General features: G+C 42.0%; 1 protein-coding gene across 1 annotated transcript; it reads right to left on the reverse strand.

The window, feature by feature from the left end:
* Positions 1 to 1,129: 1,129 nt before the first annotated feature.
* On the reverse strand, positions 1,130 to 18,353 carry PRELID3A (PRELI domain containing 3A). The gene is made up of 6 exons (XM_035125600.3): positions 18,264 to 18,353; positions 14,700 to 14,868; positions 13,931 to 14,020; positions 12,539 to 12,609; positions 12,347 to 12,449; positions 1,130 to 4,776 (listed from the first exon to the last, which is right to left on the reverse strand). Exons 1-6 carry the CDS (start codon positions 18,293 to 18,295, stop codon positions 4,684 to 4,686), a joined length of 558 nt encoding a protein of 185 aa, XP_034981491.1. The 5' UTR covers positions 18,296 to 18,353; the 3' UTR covers positions 1,130 to 4,683.
* Positions 18,354 to 20,255: the final 1,902 nt, after the last annotated feature.

A 20,255-nucleotide genomic window follows, 5' to 3' on the forward strand; every position in this document is an offset into this window, starting at 1 on the left:
CTCAATATCCTTTGTATCCCATTTTATAACTTCCTTTAGGCATAAGTTTCAAATCTCAGCTGTGTAACCTTATATATTAGAAAGCAAAATTCTCAGTCAAATTTGCATCCATCAAAACCCTCTTAATTATGTGTAGTTGCAGGGTTGAGGAACAGCATACCTTTAATAAAACATCTGGAAGCACAAGATAAAGTTAGATCTTCAATTCCTCCTTTGTGATGTGACTGTGCATGTTTTTCGTATGGCTTCTGATGCACCAGGGTAGCCATTTGTAAATGAAAAGGGCAATAGAATTATTTTGCTTGTTTTCCTGTTATGTAATACTGATATGCAGTTTATGCATTACAAATTAAAAAAAACACCAACCTATTCTAAAAGTTGTACTGATGTCTTCATTGCTTCATCAGGTCAATACAGTTCCCAATATTGCAGAGAGTAAGTTGTGTGTACGACTGCATACTTTTCCGCTATTTATGTAAGCACATGAGAGTGGGACTTTCCCCAAAGGTTAGAATTAAGTTTCATTGATTGTTTTCACAAGATTTACAATCACCACTTTGATGGCTGCACAATTAAGATGGGTCCCTCATCTTATTTTGCTATATCGTACTTGCAGTTAGTCCATCTCTCCCTGCACCAAGAACTCTTTAAGAAGGAAGCCAATGTACAAGCTCAGCTTTCTCAGTAGGTTCATAGTACAATCCTTTGCATGTTTATGCAAAATAATACATCTTCTATTTAATAGGGCTTACTCATAGGTAAGTGGTTTCCAACTTCTGGGAGAAAAGGAAGTGAAGACAGGTTTTGTTTTTTAAAAGGGTACCTCTTTCTTTCCTATAAGTACTGATATAACAAATAAGTTAAATTTTCCGTGTGCCCTAGTTGTGGCAATAACATAAAAGCACTGTATTAATAGTTCAGCCACAATTAATGAGTGCCAAGGTACTCTCCCAAAACCTCTTAATTGCGATGATGGGCTGGTTAATTCCAGGGCGGCACCTACCGGCCTCCCTTGTGCTATTTTTAGTGTTTGTGACTCAGTTGTGTACTGCATGATCATCCCGTTTGGCAATTAACACAAAAGCAGTCTTTTGTTTTACTATATAGAAAAAAAGAAAAGACAGTCTGCTATTTTTAAGTAGGTCATGTTATTTATAGCCCCAGATGTCCATAGCATTTAACATTTCAGATAGAGAGATTCTCTGCTCAGAAGAGCTTACAGTCTAAGCGCAGGTGGATAAAGGCAGGTATACAGGAAGAGAAACACTTCTGCATGCAATTATCCTTCAAGTCGCAGCTGATTAAGCACTCGCCCCCCTCCCCACAAGCACACCTTCACATTAATGGCACCTGCATGAAAGCAGTGTTAATCAAGGTTGTTTACATAATGAAAAGCAGTGGTTTTTGAACAATCAAGGTAGTTAGGATTAAATAAAGAACTGTGACCAAATGCCAAGAAAGACAGGACTACTATACCATTTCAACAACTGCAGTTTTCTCATGTGCAACTCCTCATCTGTACTTGACATGCTTCAGCTCCCTGTGCTACATAATTTTTAGAAATACAGCAGCTTTGCCTATATTTGACATAGGAACAAAAAGTGCAGCAGGAGACAGTGTACTGCCTAACACCCAGTTCTCCCAACAAATATCAGTATTTGTTAGTGAAATAGGCCAATAGAACTTTAGGTATCAGTTAAGGTTACTGCTATCTGTTGAAAACTACTGTCTTTCCTTTAAATAACCACGAGAAAGGAAGAGGTTTAGTAGCTAGAGACTCTCCTTACCCTGGAATGACACATGGCATGCACGACAATTTTCTCATTGAATGTAACAGTTGTGAGACAGAGCCTGGAAGCAAGTTTTAAAACACTCTCTTCAGAGTCCTACTCAGAAAGGTGCTGTCACTTGAAGAATAACTTCTTCCTAAAGTAAAGCAAACTCTGACCATGCAGGGTAAAGGAAAAGGCTGAATGGGCAAGGTCCTAAATTGTTGCCCCACCATCCCTTTGTGGTACTGTCCCACTCAGCCAATACTTGTGAGGGAAGCGATGCAGATTCTCTCAGCTCCTGTATTTTTGATTTTATTAAGCTTCAAGGAAGGGTTATTTGGAATGATCAGGGGCAGAAGGTGGTACAGCAAGAGAGAACAAAAGGGGAACGCCCTAAGGGTGAGGTTTTGGTAAGTTTCAGGAAGGTAGATAAGCTACTAGATATAAAAATGTTTGATTTCCGGTCATCTACAACAGAGAACGCCGGGGCCATCAAGGACAAAGGAAAAGCATGGAGTGCTTTAACTGAAGATGTGAAGGGCCAAGAAGCAAGGGTAGTGGCAGCCATGATCGAAAGAGCACATGCTCTATTTTCACATGCTAAGGAGTCAAAATGCAACGTATTTTTATTTTCCATTATTTTATTTTTAAATTTCTATCCTGCTCTTCCTCCCAAAGGAGCCCATATTCCTGTGCCATGTTCAATATCTAATAAATCTGTGCTAGTCATGAAAATGTAAGACTATGGTCATTATTAGGTAAGTAAACAATATAAAAGCAATAGTATCAAGCTTGCCTGCCCGGAGGTTTGTGGGCTCTAAGATCCACTAAGAGAATGGCCTGAAGAGACAACATCGCACCAAGCAAGACACCAAGTGACAGTCTGTGTGGAGCTGCAATCATATGAGAGTTCCATCAGCCAAGATCCATGGAAGGAACAAGAAAGAGCAAAGATAAGAAAGAGTGAGGCTAGTCGCCTTTAGGAGACAGGAGTAGGACTATTAAACATAGCTGCCAAGTTTTCCCTTTTCTCGCGAGGAAGCCTATTCAGCATAAGGGAAAATCCCTGTAAAAAAGGGATAACTTGGCAGCTATGCTATTAAAGGAAACTCGACCACAATTGTATAGAAGACAGAAGGAACAAGTGCACATGAATAAGCATGGACAAGTTTACCTTAACACAAAAATAAAGGAAGTGGGGTGAAGGATTCCATATGAAAGCTGGTGACTTTGGTGAACTGGTCCACTTCTTGCAATGAACACACATACGGGCTAGAATGCTGAACTTCTCTGCCTCAGCCACACCGCCTCTTTCCATGATGGGCCTGATACCCTTCACAGAAGGCAGGCTCTTTGTAATCTAACTATTCTTTGTACAAAGTATATTGAAATGGGGAAAAAATGCTTTGGTCATTTTAAGGAAGCTCTTTTTCTGCCAGGGCTTAAAAACTGTTAATGCCATGGATTATTCAGGCCGGTGGGAGTGGGAGAAGGGAGCAAAAAAGGCTTCTAAAATAATTCCATTGAAAAGCTTGCTACTCACTCTTCTTTTTCTCTAATCTTCTGTGTAGAACATCTAGGGCTACTGCCATCATTACCTAGTTCGAAGCAAGTGCTCTGTCCTTACTGGCTTCAATAGAACTACTTCTAGATGTTGTACAGAAGAAAATTCCATTGAAATCAGAGGTCAGAAATGGAGTTTGAACTTGCTCAATGATGAAAGCTATTGGCTAGGTGGGAGAGGTGGTTGTGCTTCACAACATCACATCCCCCCCTCCCACTATGAAACAGTCTCCTCCCTGGAACCGCTAAGCAGAGTGCCAGAAGATGGGTGTGAAATGTGGGGTGGGCCATAAATATCCTTTATGGTCTTGTATCCATTGTTAAAAGTAAGAAATGAATTACACAACTAAGTACTCCAAACATATGCCATTTTCTGTTAGAATTAAAAATTACATATAGAAAATAAGTTTCCTAGTACTTCCCACTGAGGTATCAATTGTCTTCACATAATAAGTGACCAGAGTGTATATTCACATACTGTATATGGAAATAAATTAGCTACTGAAAAATAAAAACAAAAATTAACAAGAGAGGATTCAAGCCATTTTTACCACAACGAAATGGCCGCTCTCAGTGGTTTCAGTATAAATACTAGGAGGTAACGTGCTAGAACACCTTGTTCAGAATCTGCATTTTAACAGTGCAAGGAAGAATTGATATCCACAAAGACAAAGTCTCGGGAGGAGATCTCTAGCCTCCAACAAAGGGCACAATCCACCATGGAACTTTGTTGCACACCAGCCTTCATTTCAGGGAAGGTTGTTCAGATCTTCTTTCAGGCTCCGCTAAGTAAAAGGAAGGTTGTGTTGCAGAACTACATAGACGATCACATCAGGTGTCTGTCAACCTCCTGTGTCATGTTTCACCTCCCCACTATACTTATCTAGCCTTTAGAGAGAGAGAGAGAGATCTCCAGTGCTTTCTGTACCTATTTGTCATTTACAGAATAAGAACGGCAGCTGCACTTTTAAAGAAATAAATAAATAAATTTCAAGTACAAGAAAATGGTTATATAAGATGGGAAGTCTATTCTCTCAGCTCTGATCGGTACTTATGTAGATGTCGATCTTCAATCTGCTCTGCCAGTTCCACATCCATTTAACTTCAGTAGGACTTAAGGTCACAATACTCTATCAAATTTGTACACTTGTAACTAGAGGCCATGGGAAAGCCAAAAAGAAAAAGAAAAAAAGATTCTGTTAACTTACACTGTGGACAAATAGAGGGGCCTAGAAAGGCTTAAAAATTTTGTTATATAAACATATATATTTCTAAATAAAAAACAATGGAATATCCATCCTGGCAAGGAAAAAATATAATGGAAAAATAAAGTTCTGTCACAGTTCCCTCAGTCCTCCGCTGATGCTGCTGCCATTGCAGACTTCATGCTCTCTCGCGTCGAAGTTAGTTCGCCAATCACCCATTCTAAGGCTTCTCGACCCTGTTAAAGAAGGCACAAGAGCTAAGTGGATTGACCAGATACATTGATGTTAAACTTCTAAATCTTTCCTCTGTCAGACACCAAAAGATCTCCCAAAGCAAACTGCTTTGTTGTCTTCTGAATTATGAATGTTTCATAATGAACTGCGTCATTGAATTTGTACTACAAGATTATTTCATTCTAGTCCACCTTTGCTTCTGTAACAAGGAAAACCTTAAATTGAAGGATGATGATCTGCTTAGACAATACAATTTTCTTAGTAATAATAGGCCAACAAAGTTACAAGACTACAAGCTAGCTCTTTTGTAGAGTACAAATGTTAGATCTGTCTAGCAAGGCACAATTACAAGAGACTGTTGCACTTGGATCAGTGCTAGAGAGAGTTTTGACTACCCACTAGGGTGATGACTTTTTCATATTTTTTTCTCAAGAATTATTTCCTGTAGCACAAATGGATGAACCTTTGCCTATTAATGACTAAAATGAGGTATATTCCATTGAAATATTTAAAAAGGTTACGCACAAACCGTGCTTAATTTTTTGGTATGCCGTTTTACCATTTCATAAAATTGTATTAACAATTCTATATATATTTCGTATCAAATTTGGACACAACACCACATTCCACAATGGGGAGTGTTCTTAGCAACATAGGGTATACAAATGTCACACCTGCGCAAGGTAAAAGCCCCTTTTGGGGACCTCAAAATTCAGCCAGCAGACCCTGCCGGACATGCTGGGAAAAGAACCTACAGGAGAGGTAGCAAAGCATCATCCTCTAGCGGCGTCTATACTGTTACTGCAGCTAAAAAATCTCCCTTGTGTGTTTGATAACCCTATATAATGTTGTATATATGTGACTCTAAAGCTTGGGTTCAATTTTATATCTGCTTACAGTGACTTCAAAAATGGTCAAAAAACTGATAAATAATTTTTTTTAAATCATTTTGTGCGTGAGGGTTTTTTTAATCAAATCTCTCTGAAAGTAAGATTTTATCTAATCTTTAATGAAAGCTCATCAAATTATGATACAGGGAAATGAGGTTGTAGAAAAGTCATCACCCTCCTACCCACTCTTTCCAAAGTGCAAAGCATCATTTACTTCTTATCCCCAGCAAGCCTCTGAGCAACCTGAAATTTTTCCTATCACATTTCTGTGGCTTCCTCCATTACCATGGTAAGATTGCAACAGAACAGACATGAGGCCTAATATTTGCCCTTCTCCCATCAATAATATTTTTCCCCTTCAATTTCTTCTGCTTCATCCTAGCAGTGGAAAAGTTGTTACAAGTCCTAATGAACGTTATTAATGAATCTATAGTTTATTGTTTCTTTCCTATCCTGTTTACTCTCTATCCTGAAACACTAAATAACCATCACTGATGCTCAGAACAGAGCAACGTAAGAAGCAAGAGCACCGCTTTTGCAAGAATTCAGTTTAACTGGGCCTAAAGACCAAGTGCACCCTAGCTACAGAAAGCAACTCTAAATAAGAAGAGTTTGAAACACATGCTGGGCAGTATTCAACTCAACAGTTGCACCAGTGCAAGCACTCTTGCACAATGGAACTGCTTCAACCTACACACCCTCTAAATGTTTTTTGAGTTTGCCCTCAACCCTTCAGGGCAGATTTAGAGGATGTGAAGGTAGGGTCAGTTCTCGTGCGTAGTTATAAGTGCTTGCACTAGTGGAACTGAGGAGAAAACCTCAGTAACCTCAAGTAGAGAAACTCAACAAAAAAGTGAGAGCCTCCATAAGTTTTCAGGCTAGGAGCCTAATCACCTGGCCAGATGCAAAAGGCCACTTAGCATGTGCTCAAAAGATACCTATGCTCAAGAACTGCCTTTCCTCTTATTACCTAGACTATAACTAATTTCTTTGAAACAGTGAAACTGAATATACAGTGAAACTGTGCACACATCAGCATTATGAAAAGCCTGGTGTTTGTATAGAATACTAAATAGCTTAAAGCTTAACATTCTGAGCTAAATTACTGTTAGTTTTAAGCCGGTACTACACTGTTGCTGCTTTAACTACCAACTTAATTTTTTTATAGATGCTTGTTTTAATTGAAACAGAACACTACTGGATTAAATAACAGTTACACAATCTTTCTGGATATAAACGTGCTCAATTGAAATCTGTAAACTTAACAGCTCAGGTCAACACTCCTGGAAGAGAGAGAGATATGGCTATATAATTTAATTTGTTGCTTCTAAACTGACAAACCAACTAGCTTGCTCTGTCAGTGTGCAGATTTCCATCTGCACAACAGAACTATCCCCCTCTCCTTTCCCTGGCACCCTAAATGTGTTCTGCTGACCCCCCAAACCTATAAAGCAGATTTGGGGAGGGCATGGGGCATGCACAGTGAGAGAAGAGGGGGAAGTTTCCTTCTGGAAGTGAAAATCCTTGTTCTGATGGAACAAGTTAACTGGAAGCCACCCTTAGTTTTGAAATAAAAAGTGTAATGAACCAATAGATTGAAGAAACAGCCTTTGGGCTTATCTACACTGTAACCTTATACTGGGCTTTTAAGAATATCACAACCATGTTTTTCTCTAAACAATTCTAGTAATTGTTACTGGATGATGGTATTACAGTTCCCAGAATTTCCTGTAGAAAAGACTGTAGTGTGGATATGACCCAAAGCACCTGGCCAGAATTATTTGAATTTCTTCAATTATTTGTTACTTTTGAAAACACCATTCAGTTTGAAGTGTTTTCCATTCCTGGCCTCTGGTCAGCACCAACCACCTTCAACCCAATCCTTCAACTGAATGAAATAAAAAATAAAAAGGGCCCCACTAACAACAGACATATATGACATGTCAAATGAAGAAATTCACAGGATTGCTATGGGAGATAGAACAGGAATTATTGCATTGTTACAGCACCAAGTGCTTTTGATCAACAAACCTCCATGCTATAACACTAAATACAAGTGTTGGGGCTTAAAGCATAGAATATCTTAACATATTCTAAGAAATGAAATGACAGCTTGGTTTGAGTAGATTCTAAGCACATTGGTGGGGTGAACTAGGTTGCAGCTTTTTTTAAGGAGAGGGCGGAAATCTGGATTTTTTAGGACCAAACTAGACATTTGCCTAATATGTAGTATGCATCTTAAATAATTACATTCACAGGGAGACAGATTCTTACTGGGAAGGCAGCCAGTAGGGAGAGGCAGCTTATCTTTCCACACACACACCATGATCTGAATGCAAAAAGTCCCCAACAGACTCCCCCATGCCAGTAATTATTTCAGGAACAACGATATATACATCTGCAATTGAGCAGATGTCAAGTTTGATCCAGTCTGGCCGGTGTTACTTGGGAGGACTGGCCATTTGTTTTTATAGTAACTGAGCATGTTGCATGATTTTGTTGTGTTTGAAATTACCTTAGTTAGAGTGGTCTATTGGGCTGACGACTCACTTATTTCCTTCCCATAGGCATCTGGCAAGCCTCTAAAAACAAAATGCTGAACCAAAAAGACTGGGGTTCTTTTTAACATGCACGGGACTAGCAAAAACAATCTGACAGAGGATTGGTTTACTGAGTTTCTGTTGTACCATAAAACAGCATATTAGTATATGACTTGAGCAAGCATATTTCCAACTGAAGCATGCACCTTTTGATAGATTTACGTACATGGTGGTAGTACACTGAACATACAGAATGAGAGTTAAGAACTGGACATAATTTCAGTGGTCACTGCTTAACAAACTATTGAGAGCATAAAATTTTAAACTCTGAAACATTTCACAGGCTTAATGGTAAAACTGAAAGCATACAGTGAGAGTTTACTATTATTATTTTTTTGTAATATATACACACACTCCAAAATTGGGAGTAGTTAAGTATGCCACAACACTAAGGCATGTTTGGTAACTGTATTCTGCAAATGAAAATTGAGGGTTTTAAGGGCAGGATCAACAGTCAATTAACTGTTTCTAAGCTTGGTAGTCAAGCTCAAGGAATGAAAAGGTGGTCACTGAAGTTCCTCGCAAGTCAAACAGATGCTAGCAATGCCTCTTAAAACAATGCATTTAGACAAAAACAGCTACTTTGTTATAGCAAAACTATTTATATATTAGTGTATGTTTAGATAAAAGCCTGGATTTTAGATGTAAAAAAAAGAATCATGGTATGTTGTTCATATATTTCCCCCTATTCCCCACTTACATGTGGAGGAAGAGAAGCTATTTCAATTTCTAGTCTGTAACAAATTGTAGTTTGCCAATTCATCTTCTCCCAGATCCTGGATCTGATCCTGGTTTTGCAAACAAGCAAACCACAGTTGGCCATGTTGGGGCAAAACTGCAACTGAACACTTCTAATCTCCCCTCACAAAATGCCAGGAGAAGAGAGTGAGGCTCGTGCTCATAACAAAACATGCAGCCAAATGCAGCCAAAATGTTTTGCATGATTCCTGCCTAATTAAAATAAAGGGAGGCACAGACACTAGAAATAATGCAAAGAGAAAAAGTAGAACCTAATTCTCACAAGTGCCAAGTGCTGAAGTTTATGATAGTACAATGTGTTTCAGAACAGAAGTTCCTTCTTCAGGACCAATCTTGGACTTTCTGAAGCAACTTACATAAATGCTGCTGCCTATCGGGCATGACAGTTGGAATGACAGTTCCAAAGTGCACTGAGCGACAATAAAGCTTAATAGCTGGCACTTTTGAAAACCAGTTTCTTCTTTTTGCATTCTTTTTGCACGGATTTTAAACTGCCTCAAAAGCAAAAACCAACAAGGACCAAATAAACAGGTGCTAATGTTCTAATTGTGACTTCATAAACTGCTTTCTTTTAAATGAGAACCCTTCTGTCCAAGCAGTGATGGGACCGTATTTCCAAACTGATAGGCAAGAACTGCCATTCTGTAGGCTAAGTCCAGCAGTAGCATGAACTAGTTAACAACCTCAAGTATTTCACCCCAAAGCATTCCATGCATTGGATAAAGAGGACTGGTTGTACTTCACCTACTTCCAAAATACTCTGGGGCCAAGGTGCAACAGTTCTTCTAACAGTATTCCACTTACTCAAAAGAGATTTACCAAAGAACAGAAGGTGGGCCTTATTAAAGGCCCACACATGCAGGTTCTTAAGAACCTTTTCCTGTGTCAAAGCATTAGACAGTACGGACGCCCCCCCAAATTCCAGAGTTAAAGAATAAGGGTGCTGTTCCTCTATATGCAATGTGTGTATATATACGAGGCATGCAGGCTTTCAAGTAACATGACAACAACATGCACAGATTTGCTAGAAGCTGAAATGCTGTACCAAGGTAACAAATGCTGGTATTACCACTAATTAGTACAAAATGCAGCTGTAGAAAGAGACTGCTATCTTAGAACACTGTCAGAATGTTGAATTGTCCACTCAATAGCATCCCACCCCTGGAGTAATACAGAAAAGATGTACAACTTATGACAAAAAGTTATTCCACCATCACAGTCTTGTAAATCTCAAGAGCCTACAGGAAAATCAAGCATTGTAAACCGAGAGTGATATCCAACTAAGTCCAAGTAAACCTACTGAAAGTGAATGGATGTAACAGTTATGACTAAGCCTACCTTGTTGAGTAACACGCTTATCAAATATTGGTAACAAGCAATTATATCAAGTAAAGGTTTAACTGAGTGCCAAAGCAGGATGCTGAAGACACATAAATAGGCATCCCGGTAGAATAAGTTAGGCAAAAGGAATCTGAGCTCCAATGAGCATGCCTGCTTCTGACAGATGCATCTCATCCTAGACTTGGGATCATTTGACGTGCTACCAGAGCCCTATAGAGCAACTTCTGCCTAGAAATCTGGTAGTGCGCAAGTGTGAAGCAGCCCTAAGTTGAAAAGGTAAAGAGAGAGGGATCACCTGTAAGGAAACTTAGTTAAAACAGGCTGCATTATATAGGATTAAAAGAGAATGAAGAAGAAACAGTAAAGCACCTGAATGAGACCTGTAATGTATTGATAATCTATTGTTGTACAAGTGCAGAAGTCATGGGGGACTGAGAACAGAAGTATTTGTTTAGGATTACAATACCTGAAATGCTCATTTCCCCCTTAATAATACTCTTTATAAGGCTGAGCTATTCATTTGCTGTTTTATAGTCAAATCCCAACCATGTACTCACGGAAGTCCCCAGCATGCTGAACTGTTGCGGGCTGAGAACAGGGATGGGCTGTGTCACATTCTCTCATAGCCCATTTCTGAGGGCCCTGTGTCAGCAGTGGGCATGGCCATCCCATGCTCTCTCTCTCACCACACACAACACTCCACCCGCCTGCCGCAATTAGGCCGGAGTCACTAGGAACCTTTTTACAAACCTAACCGCAGCACAGGGAAGGTGCTTTAGAGCATACATGTGGAGGCAGGGTTAACCATCCCCATCCCAGCTGCATTTAGGCAAGGGGGGGGATAATCTTTACTCCAACAGGATAGTTGTTTTCTAGCTGCAGCAAAGGCAAGGAGGGAGGTGAGGGCCAGATAAAGAAGTCAGGAGTTCAGCTTCCTGTATCTTTTAATGCATGGAGTGCTTGCATATAAAATATCCTCTGGAGGGTTGGGGGAATTCCCAGAATAGGTTTATGCTGCGAACCGCACTGAGATCTATGCATGAAGAACAGTGTACATAATTAATTAATTAGAGGGCACACAGGGAAAGGAATGGAAAGTTCCACTGCACGGCCGGAAGTCTGCGCATTAGGAGAACTTCTTCACCCATAACATTTAGAGCAGGCATCCCCAAACTGCGGCCCTCCAGATGTTTTGGCCTACAACTCCCATGATCCCTAGCTAAGAAGGCCAGTGGTCAGGGATGATGGGAATTGTAGTCCAAAACATCTGGAGGGCCGAAGTTTGGGGATGCCTGATTTAGAGGAACAGTTCCTTTTCATCTGTCTCCTATTCTGCTACTAACAGCCTTTGTATGCATTTGGTTTATTGTACATCGGAAGTGGAATAAGTTCCCTCCCTAACACTACAAATAGGACAACCAGAACATGTGCTCACACCCAGTAGAAAACAAGAGACATCTGTACATAATAAGTGTCTGGGTAATGAGGGAAAGTTCAGATATGACACCACCTTAGTTCTCTCCTCTGCTTTCAGCACTGAAAAGGTAAGGAGGTGATTTGCCTGCTTCCCATATAACCCTATATGGCTCAAGCAACCCACTGCGGAAGCCAATAACTAACCTGAGAAGGTATTTTGTGAACCGCAAACAAGACTAATCTGATCACACAACCAGACACTATCACCCCTACCCCCATTCTAGCTGTAAGCTGCTGTTGTCTCAGTGAGAGACAACAATCACTTTTCCTGACTTCATACCATACACAGCTTTGAATCTTAAAAGGAAATACATGCAGACTGAGAATACACGACAGGCTCTACAGACCATCACTGACTTACAGTGAATTGTGTATAATTGAGAGCACCCTGGGCTTATGGGATACCAACACTAGTATAATGCACTTAAACATTTGAGTTTTAGGTTTTAAATGAACCACCTTAAAGTTAGCAACTGTGACCCAGTAAAACTGTGCCACACACCTACCTTTCTAGCATTAGAAGATATTGTGCTTGCCATTAAAGTTTCCAAGTAACTACTGAGGCTAACACCTTTTACTGTAATAATTGCTTCTTGAGTTAACAAAGTCCTGTAAGGGGAAAGACAGAAACTATCAGTACAAAAAGGATTCCCCCTCATCACATTTTTTTACTGAAAGTCAAAGACATTCCAACTTACTTTTCCGGGTTCTCAGGGTGTGGCGTATATACCAACCTTTCATCAACTGATATAAGATTTGTAAGTGTTATCTTAAAGATAAAAAGAAGCAAAAATTAGTTTAACTAATCTTAGTATTATCTAGCATAATACATAATAAAAAAGATTGTTTACTTTACTTAAAGAAAATGATAAATTGCATTTTTAAAATCAACTAAGGCGGCTTTGTCATGCTGGCCGCATGTCCTGGAAGCTGTACGCCGGCTCCCTCGGCCAATAACGCGAGATGAGACGGTCACGACTGGACCTAATGGTCAGGGGTCCCTTTACCTTTAAGGCTGTATCCTAAGCAAACTTTCAAGGAATTAAAGTCACATTTTACAGCAGGAGTAAGGAAATTCCGGCCCATAGGCCTAATTAGGTCACAAACCCTACCCACTCCTCCACATGTGTGATGCCAGGTTTGGGACAGATAAATATGTGGCTGGCATTCGCTACCTTAGGGAGCGCCCAACCAGTGAACTCGATGTGCAGTTGGGTACAGCTCACTGTCAGCCCCAATCAGCTGATGGACAGAGAGAGTGAGACCCCTTGAAGTTCCACTCTCTGCACTCATAAGCTGAGGGACATTGGGAGAAAGCTGCTTTGAAGTTTGGTTGCAGCTGTGGTTTGGATACAAAGCATGCCTGAATCCATACCACAGCTGCAACCAGACTTCAAAGCACCCATCAGTTGATCAATGCTGAGAGGGAACTCCTCTGAAGCCCTTACCTGATGACATGATGATGAGGACGGTGCCAGGTAGTCACCAGGTAGACTGGTGGGCAACCCAGATGCCAGAATTGACCCATGGGGAGTGAGGGAGATATGGATTTGGCCTGCTGGCCTGCTTCAATTCCCTGGCCTTGAGCTACAAGCTTCAAGTAGCATATAGCCAGCCAAATTACACACACTTATATCCAAAGCTGCCTGTGTGTGGGAAGGACTCGCCATTCCCTGCTCTCCCCTAGCAGCCCTCCCACCCTCAAATTCTACTCCAGAGAGCTGGGGGCCACTGGAGCAGATTTTGGGACTGCACAGAGGGAGAAGGAGGAGGAGATGGTGAAGTCCCACTGTGTGAGTGGAAGTCCACTCGTGCAAAGTTGGATTCTGCCCACAAAGAACTTTCGGATCCTCTAGAAATAATTTCATCAGAGAACGGAAAGCTAGCAATCCCAATTTCTTTAAAAAAACAAAAATCTAAAGTTATCTAGCATACACAGAGAATGCTAGTCTTGGTTCCTGCTATGCCCTAATAGCAACGTTTTCCCAACATAAGCAAGGATTGCCTCAAACAGGCAGTATGTAAAACAACATAGCCAGCAACTCCCTGGTCCTGCCAGCAAATACAATACACAATACTTTATTACTTACATTTGTGGAGCTCAGTACCATTTTCTTTTCCACCGGATCAACTACAGAATGTTCTTTAATGTATGTCATAGTTCTACTTGTTCCCAGAATCTTTAAAAAAAAAGGAAATAAAAGCAAGTACTAACACAGTACCACACACTGGGACCCAGGTGGCGCAGTGGTTAAACCACTGAGCCTAGGGCTTGCTGACCAGAAGGTCGGCGGTTCGAATCCCTGTGACGGGGTGAGCTCCCATTGCTTGGTCCCAGCTCCTGCCAACCTAGCAGTTCGAAAGCACATCAAAATGCAAGTAGATAAATAGGAACCGCTACAGCGGGAAGGTAAACGGCGTTTCCATGTGCTGCTCTGGTTTGCCAGAAGCGGCTTTGTCATGCTGGCCACATGACCTGGAAGCTATACGCCGGCTCCCTCGGCCAATAATGCGAGATGAGCGCGCAACCCCAGAGTCGGTCACGACTGGACCTATTGGTCAGGGGTCCCTTTACCTTTTACCTTTACTAACACAGTAACCCAAAACGAGCAGTCAAGCAAAGTATCAAAAAGGTTGGTGATAAATGTATTTCTGTAAAGAATGCAGTGATAGCCCCTATCTGAACAAAGAGTCTTATTGAACCAGGTTCTCTAGGTGTGTTGCAACTCTAAAGGAAATTTAGCCTGAGCATTTACTATGAGAGTCATTATGTGCAATGCAGTCAAGAATAGAACATGTGTTTTTATTTCATAAAAAGATTCAGCATACCACTAGCCAGTGTGGTTAAAACAAACTTACCGCTTTTACAATACTTGGTAGGCCCCATTCAGTGCTAAGTAGCCGGTGACTGTGCAACCTTCCTTGATTGTCAAGGCTTCGGTCCAAGACATCAACTCCCACCACTGATGGGTTCATAGGATTGGGATATTTTCTCATGGCAGCTTTTATTACAGTATCCCATGTATGCCTAGGGGAAATGAAATGAAAGAGAAGCAGGCAATGCATTAAGAATTCTCTGTATGCAATGCAATTTAATTAAAACTGAACATTTTGGTTTGTATTTATGGTATATAAAGCATACATTACAAAACACAGTATTTAATATCATGTAAGAGTTGGTACCTGAATTTGCTTACGGTATTTTTCTCTTCCAACTCTGTCACTTTCTTCGTATTCAGTCTATTAGGTTGTTAACTACCTTAAGCACATTGGCATAAGGGTGCTATATGTATAAGGTGGTATCTAATACTGCCATTACAAGAGCAGAACAGATTTCTGCTTGCAAAAATCGGACTTCCCCTTCGTCCCCCTGCAGCAACCCTCCATCCTTAAAATCTACTCCAGAGAGTTGGGAAATCCTCCAGTGCCGACGTCTGGAGGAAAGTAAGTTTCAGAATATAGTGCTATATAAACTTTGGTCAGATCAGAGATTTGCCAATCTAGTGACAGTCTTTGTCAAAGACTGTTGTCCTTAAACCCCCAGCAGTCCCAACCACTTTGGCCAATGGTCAGGGAAGGTGGGAGTGGCAGTCCAACAATATCTGGAGGGCACAACATTGACTACTTCTAGTGTAGATGACAGCTCTTTCTAGGCACAGCAGAGTGACAGATATTAAAGGCAAGAAACACCACTTTCAATTTTCAGTACTTATTTAGCACAAGTTCTCCTCTGGAGAGGAAGCATTTGATACAGCAATAGGAAATCAATTCTGGATCCTAGCCATGCTTACTCAGAACTGGGTCCCACTGATTTCAATAGGACACTCTCAAGCATGCTTAGAGTGGTTGTATAAGTATTATGCACAATAACAAAATAAGAGGAAGAACATTAGGTTAATGTTATAGAACATGCTTTGCAAGAAAATGCTCCAAGGTTCAAGAAGCACTGGGAAAGACTCCCATCAGAAAAGTTGGAGAGCCACTGCCATTCAGTGTTGACAAAGCTGAGCTAGATGGACAAATGGTCTAACCTGGTATACACCAGCTTTCTACATTCTATGTTCCTGTGTAGCATATATCTTTCATTTCCAGAAAACATTCATTGCTTAAGTAACATTAACTCGGTAGTGAAATATTTTCAGTAAGCTAATAAGAACTTATGAAACCCAGTGACTAAGTAAAGGGAGTTAACATTGGGCTGTTCTTGCCTTGTTCACAAAGATAAAGGCTGAGTGAGAGAGAGAGAGAGAGAGAGAGGGAGGGAGAGAGAGAGAGAGTCATGCTTAAATTCAGAGATTATCACACTTATTCAGTGTCAGCCTGCATAGCTCCACTGCTATCTCACACTTTTGAGAAGCACACTTTTACATTAGTTTTTAAAAAGAGTGTGTGGTGTTGCAATTTAAGCATTTCCTTCATTATTGGGAAACTGTTTTATGGCACTTTGGCTATTTGCAAGTAGCCAACAACATCATCAGTGATCTGGTACAGTATTGCACTTAACTGCTAGTCAGTCTCAGGAGCCTTTCAAAGCCATACTGCTAATTTAGTATACTCATGCTATAGGGTCTCAACCCCTCTTTCTTTGGAAGAAGAATATGCCTTTTTTATGGCAATGCAAAAAACAAAACCCATTGAACACATCATAACCTACTTTCCACCCATTTAATTACAAGCTATTACAGGCAGTGTCTCAGCTTGTTTTATAGCAAAATTCCAGGAAGCCACTGTCATGATGTTATTTCCTACACGTCTGTACAGAGGCAAAATGTGGCAACCTCTCCTCCCATTTTCAGCCACCCTTCCCTGGAGTGCTAAAGAAAATTCCCTGTTAAATTGCTAGACAGAACAATTGCGCCACTGCCTCCATGTCCCTGGTGTCCTACAGCTCAATTTCTTAGAAGAACCAAAAGAGTGGTCCACAGAAGTCCACAATTATGCACCCCGCTAGTATTCCATCATTCCTGGAAAGAGTGACAAGAAAAGTCCCATCCTTCTGCTCCAGATTCTAGATGAAGAGTCAGGGATCATTAACCAGAGGTCAACTGAGTTTCAGAGGACATAATAAATTGAAGAGGAAGATCCCATGCCCTCATCTCTAACTTCAAGCTGAAAAGAAAGATTGGGGCTGCCCATTTTGGTGCTCAGGTCTTTTCAACCACCTTCAAGAAAACAAGCCCAGCCATTCGCTCTAGCTCCAGACTAGGAAAGTGATGATCGCTATTTGGGCCATTGTCAGCATTAAGTCCCAAGTGATCAGAGAACAGATTGTACACACAGCTGAGGTCTTCTGAACTTCAGCACTACTATAGGGACTGTAACCACACAGGAGATTGCTGATGTCCTTGTGCACAGATGCAGGGGAAGGTCAGGGACCAGCAGCCGAATTCTAAGTACACTGAAAGGGTGGCAAGGAGTCCTGGCAATCACCAGCTTAGCTTTGGTAACAATGGCCAGCCAAAAAGTCTGAGGGCCTTTGACACTCAAAAATATTCCAAACCCCATTAAAACGATGGAAAGCCTCAAGAGCAACATCTTCTGGGTAGCAATTCTAACCCTTGAAGGTGACGAGAGTGGCAAAGGCCTACCAAGTTTCTGTCCGCAACATTCATGGCAATAGCAACATACTTTAGTTACACTGGGGTATTTTTAGAAACCAGTTCTACAAAGCAGTATATGCAGCAAAGGCATGTTACCATGACACGACCTTGAAGAAAGGAAGTTGTCACCTTTGCCCCAGATATCACAGGCATTTGCAGGACAGCTCACTGCATGGAGAAACACTTATTGCTTCCCTCTCTAATAAAAAGATAGCAATAGACAGAGCGCAGGGGCCAGCCTTCCCCAACCTGGAGTCCACCATTTGTTTCAAACTGCATCAATCCAACAGTCCTCGGCCCATGGTCAAGGAAGATGTGAGTCACACAAGAACACTTAAGAGAACGTAAAGGGAAACTAAGACAACATTTTTAAAGGTCTTTAATAAGGCAGGCATTTGGGAACACGCGTGGGCAAACCCACGACAGACCATATTTAAAGCCCTTTAAAGTCCTATGTAAGGGAGCAAGCGCGCCGGGGCGGGATGTTACCGACGTCCTCGCCCGGTGACCAAAAAGCACGAGTTGTATACCAGGCGGAAACGGAGAAGGGAAGAGGGGAGTTTCGTTCATTTTTCCTTCCAAAGGAAGCTCCATAGCTCAGTTGAAAAGAAGAGCTGTAGCTCACTACCAGAGCATCTGCTTTGCAAGCAGGTCTCAGGCTCAACCCCCAGCATCTCCCGATGGGACAGGGAGAGACCCCTGGAGAGCCGCTGCCAGTCAGTGTAGGCAATACGGTTTCTCTGTCCCTCCGCAAGCCCAGGCTGCTGCTGTCAAGGGCACGGAGCCAAGGACGGAACACGCGCCACTCCCGTCCTCGCCTTACCCAAACTCGTGCTCCGAGCTCCAGATCTTCATCCTGTAAAAGGAGCGGCGTTAATGGCGGCTCAATGGAAAGAACCGGCTTCTCGGCCCCAAAGGAAAGGGCGGCGCTTTTCCCCGGAGGAGGGTGAGCGATGACGTCAGCCGTCTGCCACCCTCCCTTCCTCCTCGCGCCAGCCAATCGCCGCTCCTGTCCGCTGGAAAGACACCCGGCTCGCTCCCGCCTCCCTGCACCCTTCGACGCCCGGAGAAAGGACGTGTGTAGACCTTGAACCAGGGACGCCCAGCTCACATTCCTCGCCAGTGACGTCAGGACTTAGGCTCTGGAAATGCGCCGTTTCTTGCCCATTGCGTGACTCCTGGGTGGATCTACTCGCTCTGCCTCGCGGGTCTGCAGACCCGTAGCGCCTCTGCACCGGCTGCATCAGGCGTGAGCCGAGCGTGGGATTCTCAGGCTGCCCTTGGCATGGGGTGTGTTTTGATTTTTGCCTGAACAGAAAGCAGAAGAGTGGCATCTTGTGTCGTCGTGGCGTCTGACTCTTACTGACTTCAGTCTCACCAGGTTTAGGATGCGAATAAAGTCGGGTCACACATTTTTCACGGAAGAATATCTTCCACGTTTTCTGCAGCGCGTATTTATTAAAGGGGAAAAGGTTCAGTCCTATGCGCACACATACTTAGAATGAATGATTTTCAAGTGTATATACGTGAGATTGTACAAAGCCGCTTGCAAACGCATTGTAACTCAAAACTAAACTAAATTCAAGTTGACTTAAGGCAAGCCTGTTACATTAGAGAAAATTAAGCAAACTGAAACTGGTCTCACGACTGACCTTGATTTCTAGGGCCATCGCTAGAATACATAGCAGAGCGCGGGAAAACTTGCCTCTGGATTCTCAGTGTTAACATCTACCGATGTCAGTTCTTACACACACATAATTGGGGAGAAAATGTTACTGTATTCTATGCATTAAGCCCAACTACTTGACAGTAATCAAAACAGAGTCCTCGAAAATACCGAACATGGGATTATGTAACTTTACTCGGAAGTCCTGTGTTCAGTTTCTATCCCCCAATAAATGTGCTTAGGCCTGCAATTTACACCGAACTGTCTCATCACAGTTTCTGAGCGGGTAAAGTAATGAGAGATGCAATCAGAAATCAGTAGGCAGCGACCGTAGTATTGGGACAATTTAAAATCAAAGAGGATTAAAATACTTCGGATAATTGCAGCTTCCGGCTTCTTTTAATGATGAACTCTGTTCCACTTTCCTGGGTCGAGGTTATACAGTGTCTCCGTCCGACTGACCTTGCAAATAAATCCCAAGGTATCACTTTTTTCCCCTTCCACATACGGTATATGTAACTAATTAATGCCGTCGGGGCCTACGTGAGTGACCTAGACGCCATGTGATTTCGCCGTTCATGGACTTCTGATCCACTGGTGTCAACCTGCCTCAGCAGACACACCCATCACCCTGTAGGTGTGTTTGCCTTGGGTACACAAATACCAAACAGGGGTCGTGTTTTAGCAAGGAAGACGCTGCCTGGAGCTATTAGGCTTCCACCTGATACTCGCTTTGCGGCCGCAGTTTCAACAACTGTAAAGGCTGCAGTTCTCTCCACGCTCGTGCAAGAGTAAGTCCCACTGAATTCCGAGAGACTTCAGACGAAACACGCACAAGATCAGGCTGCAGGCACACCTGACGTACACAAAACCAGGCTGGATTGGTCCAAGGATCTGTAGTTTAGATCAGCATCTTGTTGCGACAATGGCCAATCAGCTATTTCTGAGAAGCCAGGTATCGCTCCCCCTCCCCCAAAAAAGACAGCTGTACAAGTAAATATACGTTGGAATTTGGAGAAAACTTTTATGAATGGAAATATCTATGTACAAAACTGTGCGTTCTATAAAGTTACGAAACCCACACGCTCTTGCTAGTTACTTGTGCAGGGTTGGCGTGGTGGGGAGTAGTTTCTCTAGAACTCCTCTCTG

The sequence above is a fragment of the Zootoca vivipara genome, chromosome 8, assembly GCF_965207765.1.
Source record: "Zootoca vivipara chromosome 8, rZooViv2.hap1.1, whole genome shotgun sequence".
Classification (NCBI taxonomy): domain Eukaryota; kingdom Metazoa; phylum Chordata; class Lepidosauria; order Squamata; family Lacertidae; genus Zootoca; species Zootoca vivipara.

Bases quoted from the DNA above. Each gene is read 5' to 3' on its own strand.
- PRELID3A (XM_035125600.3), bottom strand. From the start codon at position 18,295: ATGAAGATCTGGAGCTCGGAGCACGAGTTTGG. The intron at 12,610-13,930 runs GTAAGTAATAAA...TTTATCTTTAAG, and splicing joins TGGTACTGAGCTCCACAAAT to ATAACACTTACAAATCTTAT. The intron at 12,450-12,538 runs GTAAGTTGGAAT...TTCCCCTTACAG, and splicing joins CACCCTGAGAACCCGGAAAA to GACTTTGTTAACTCAAGAAG.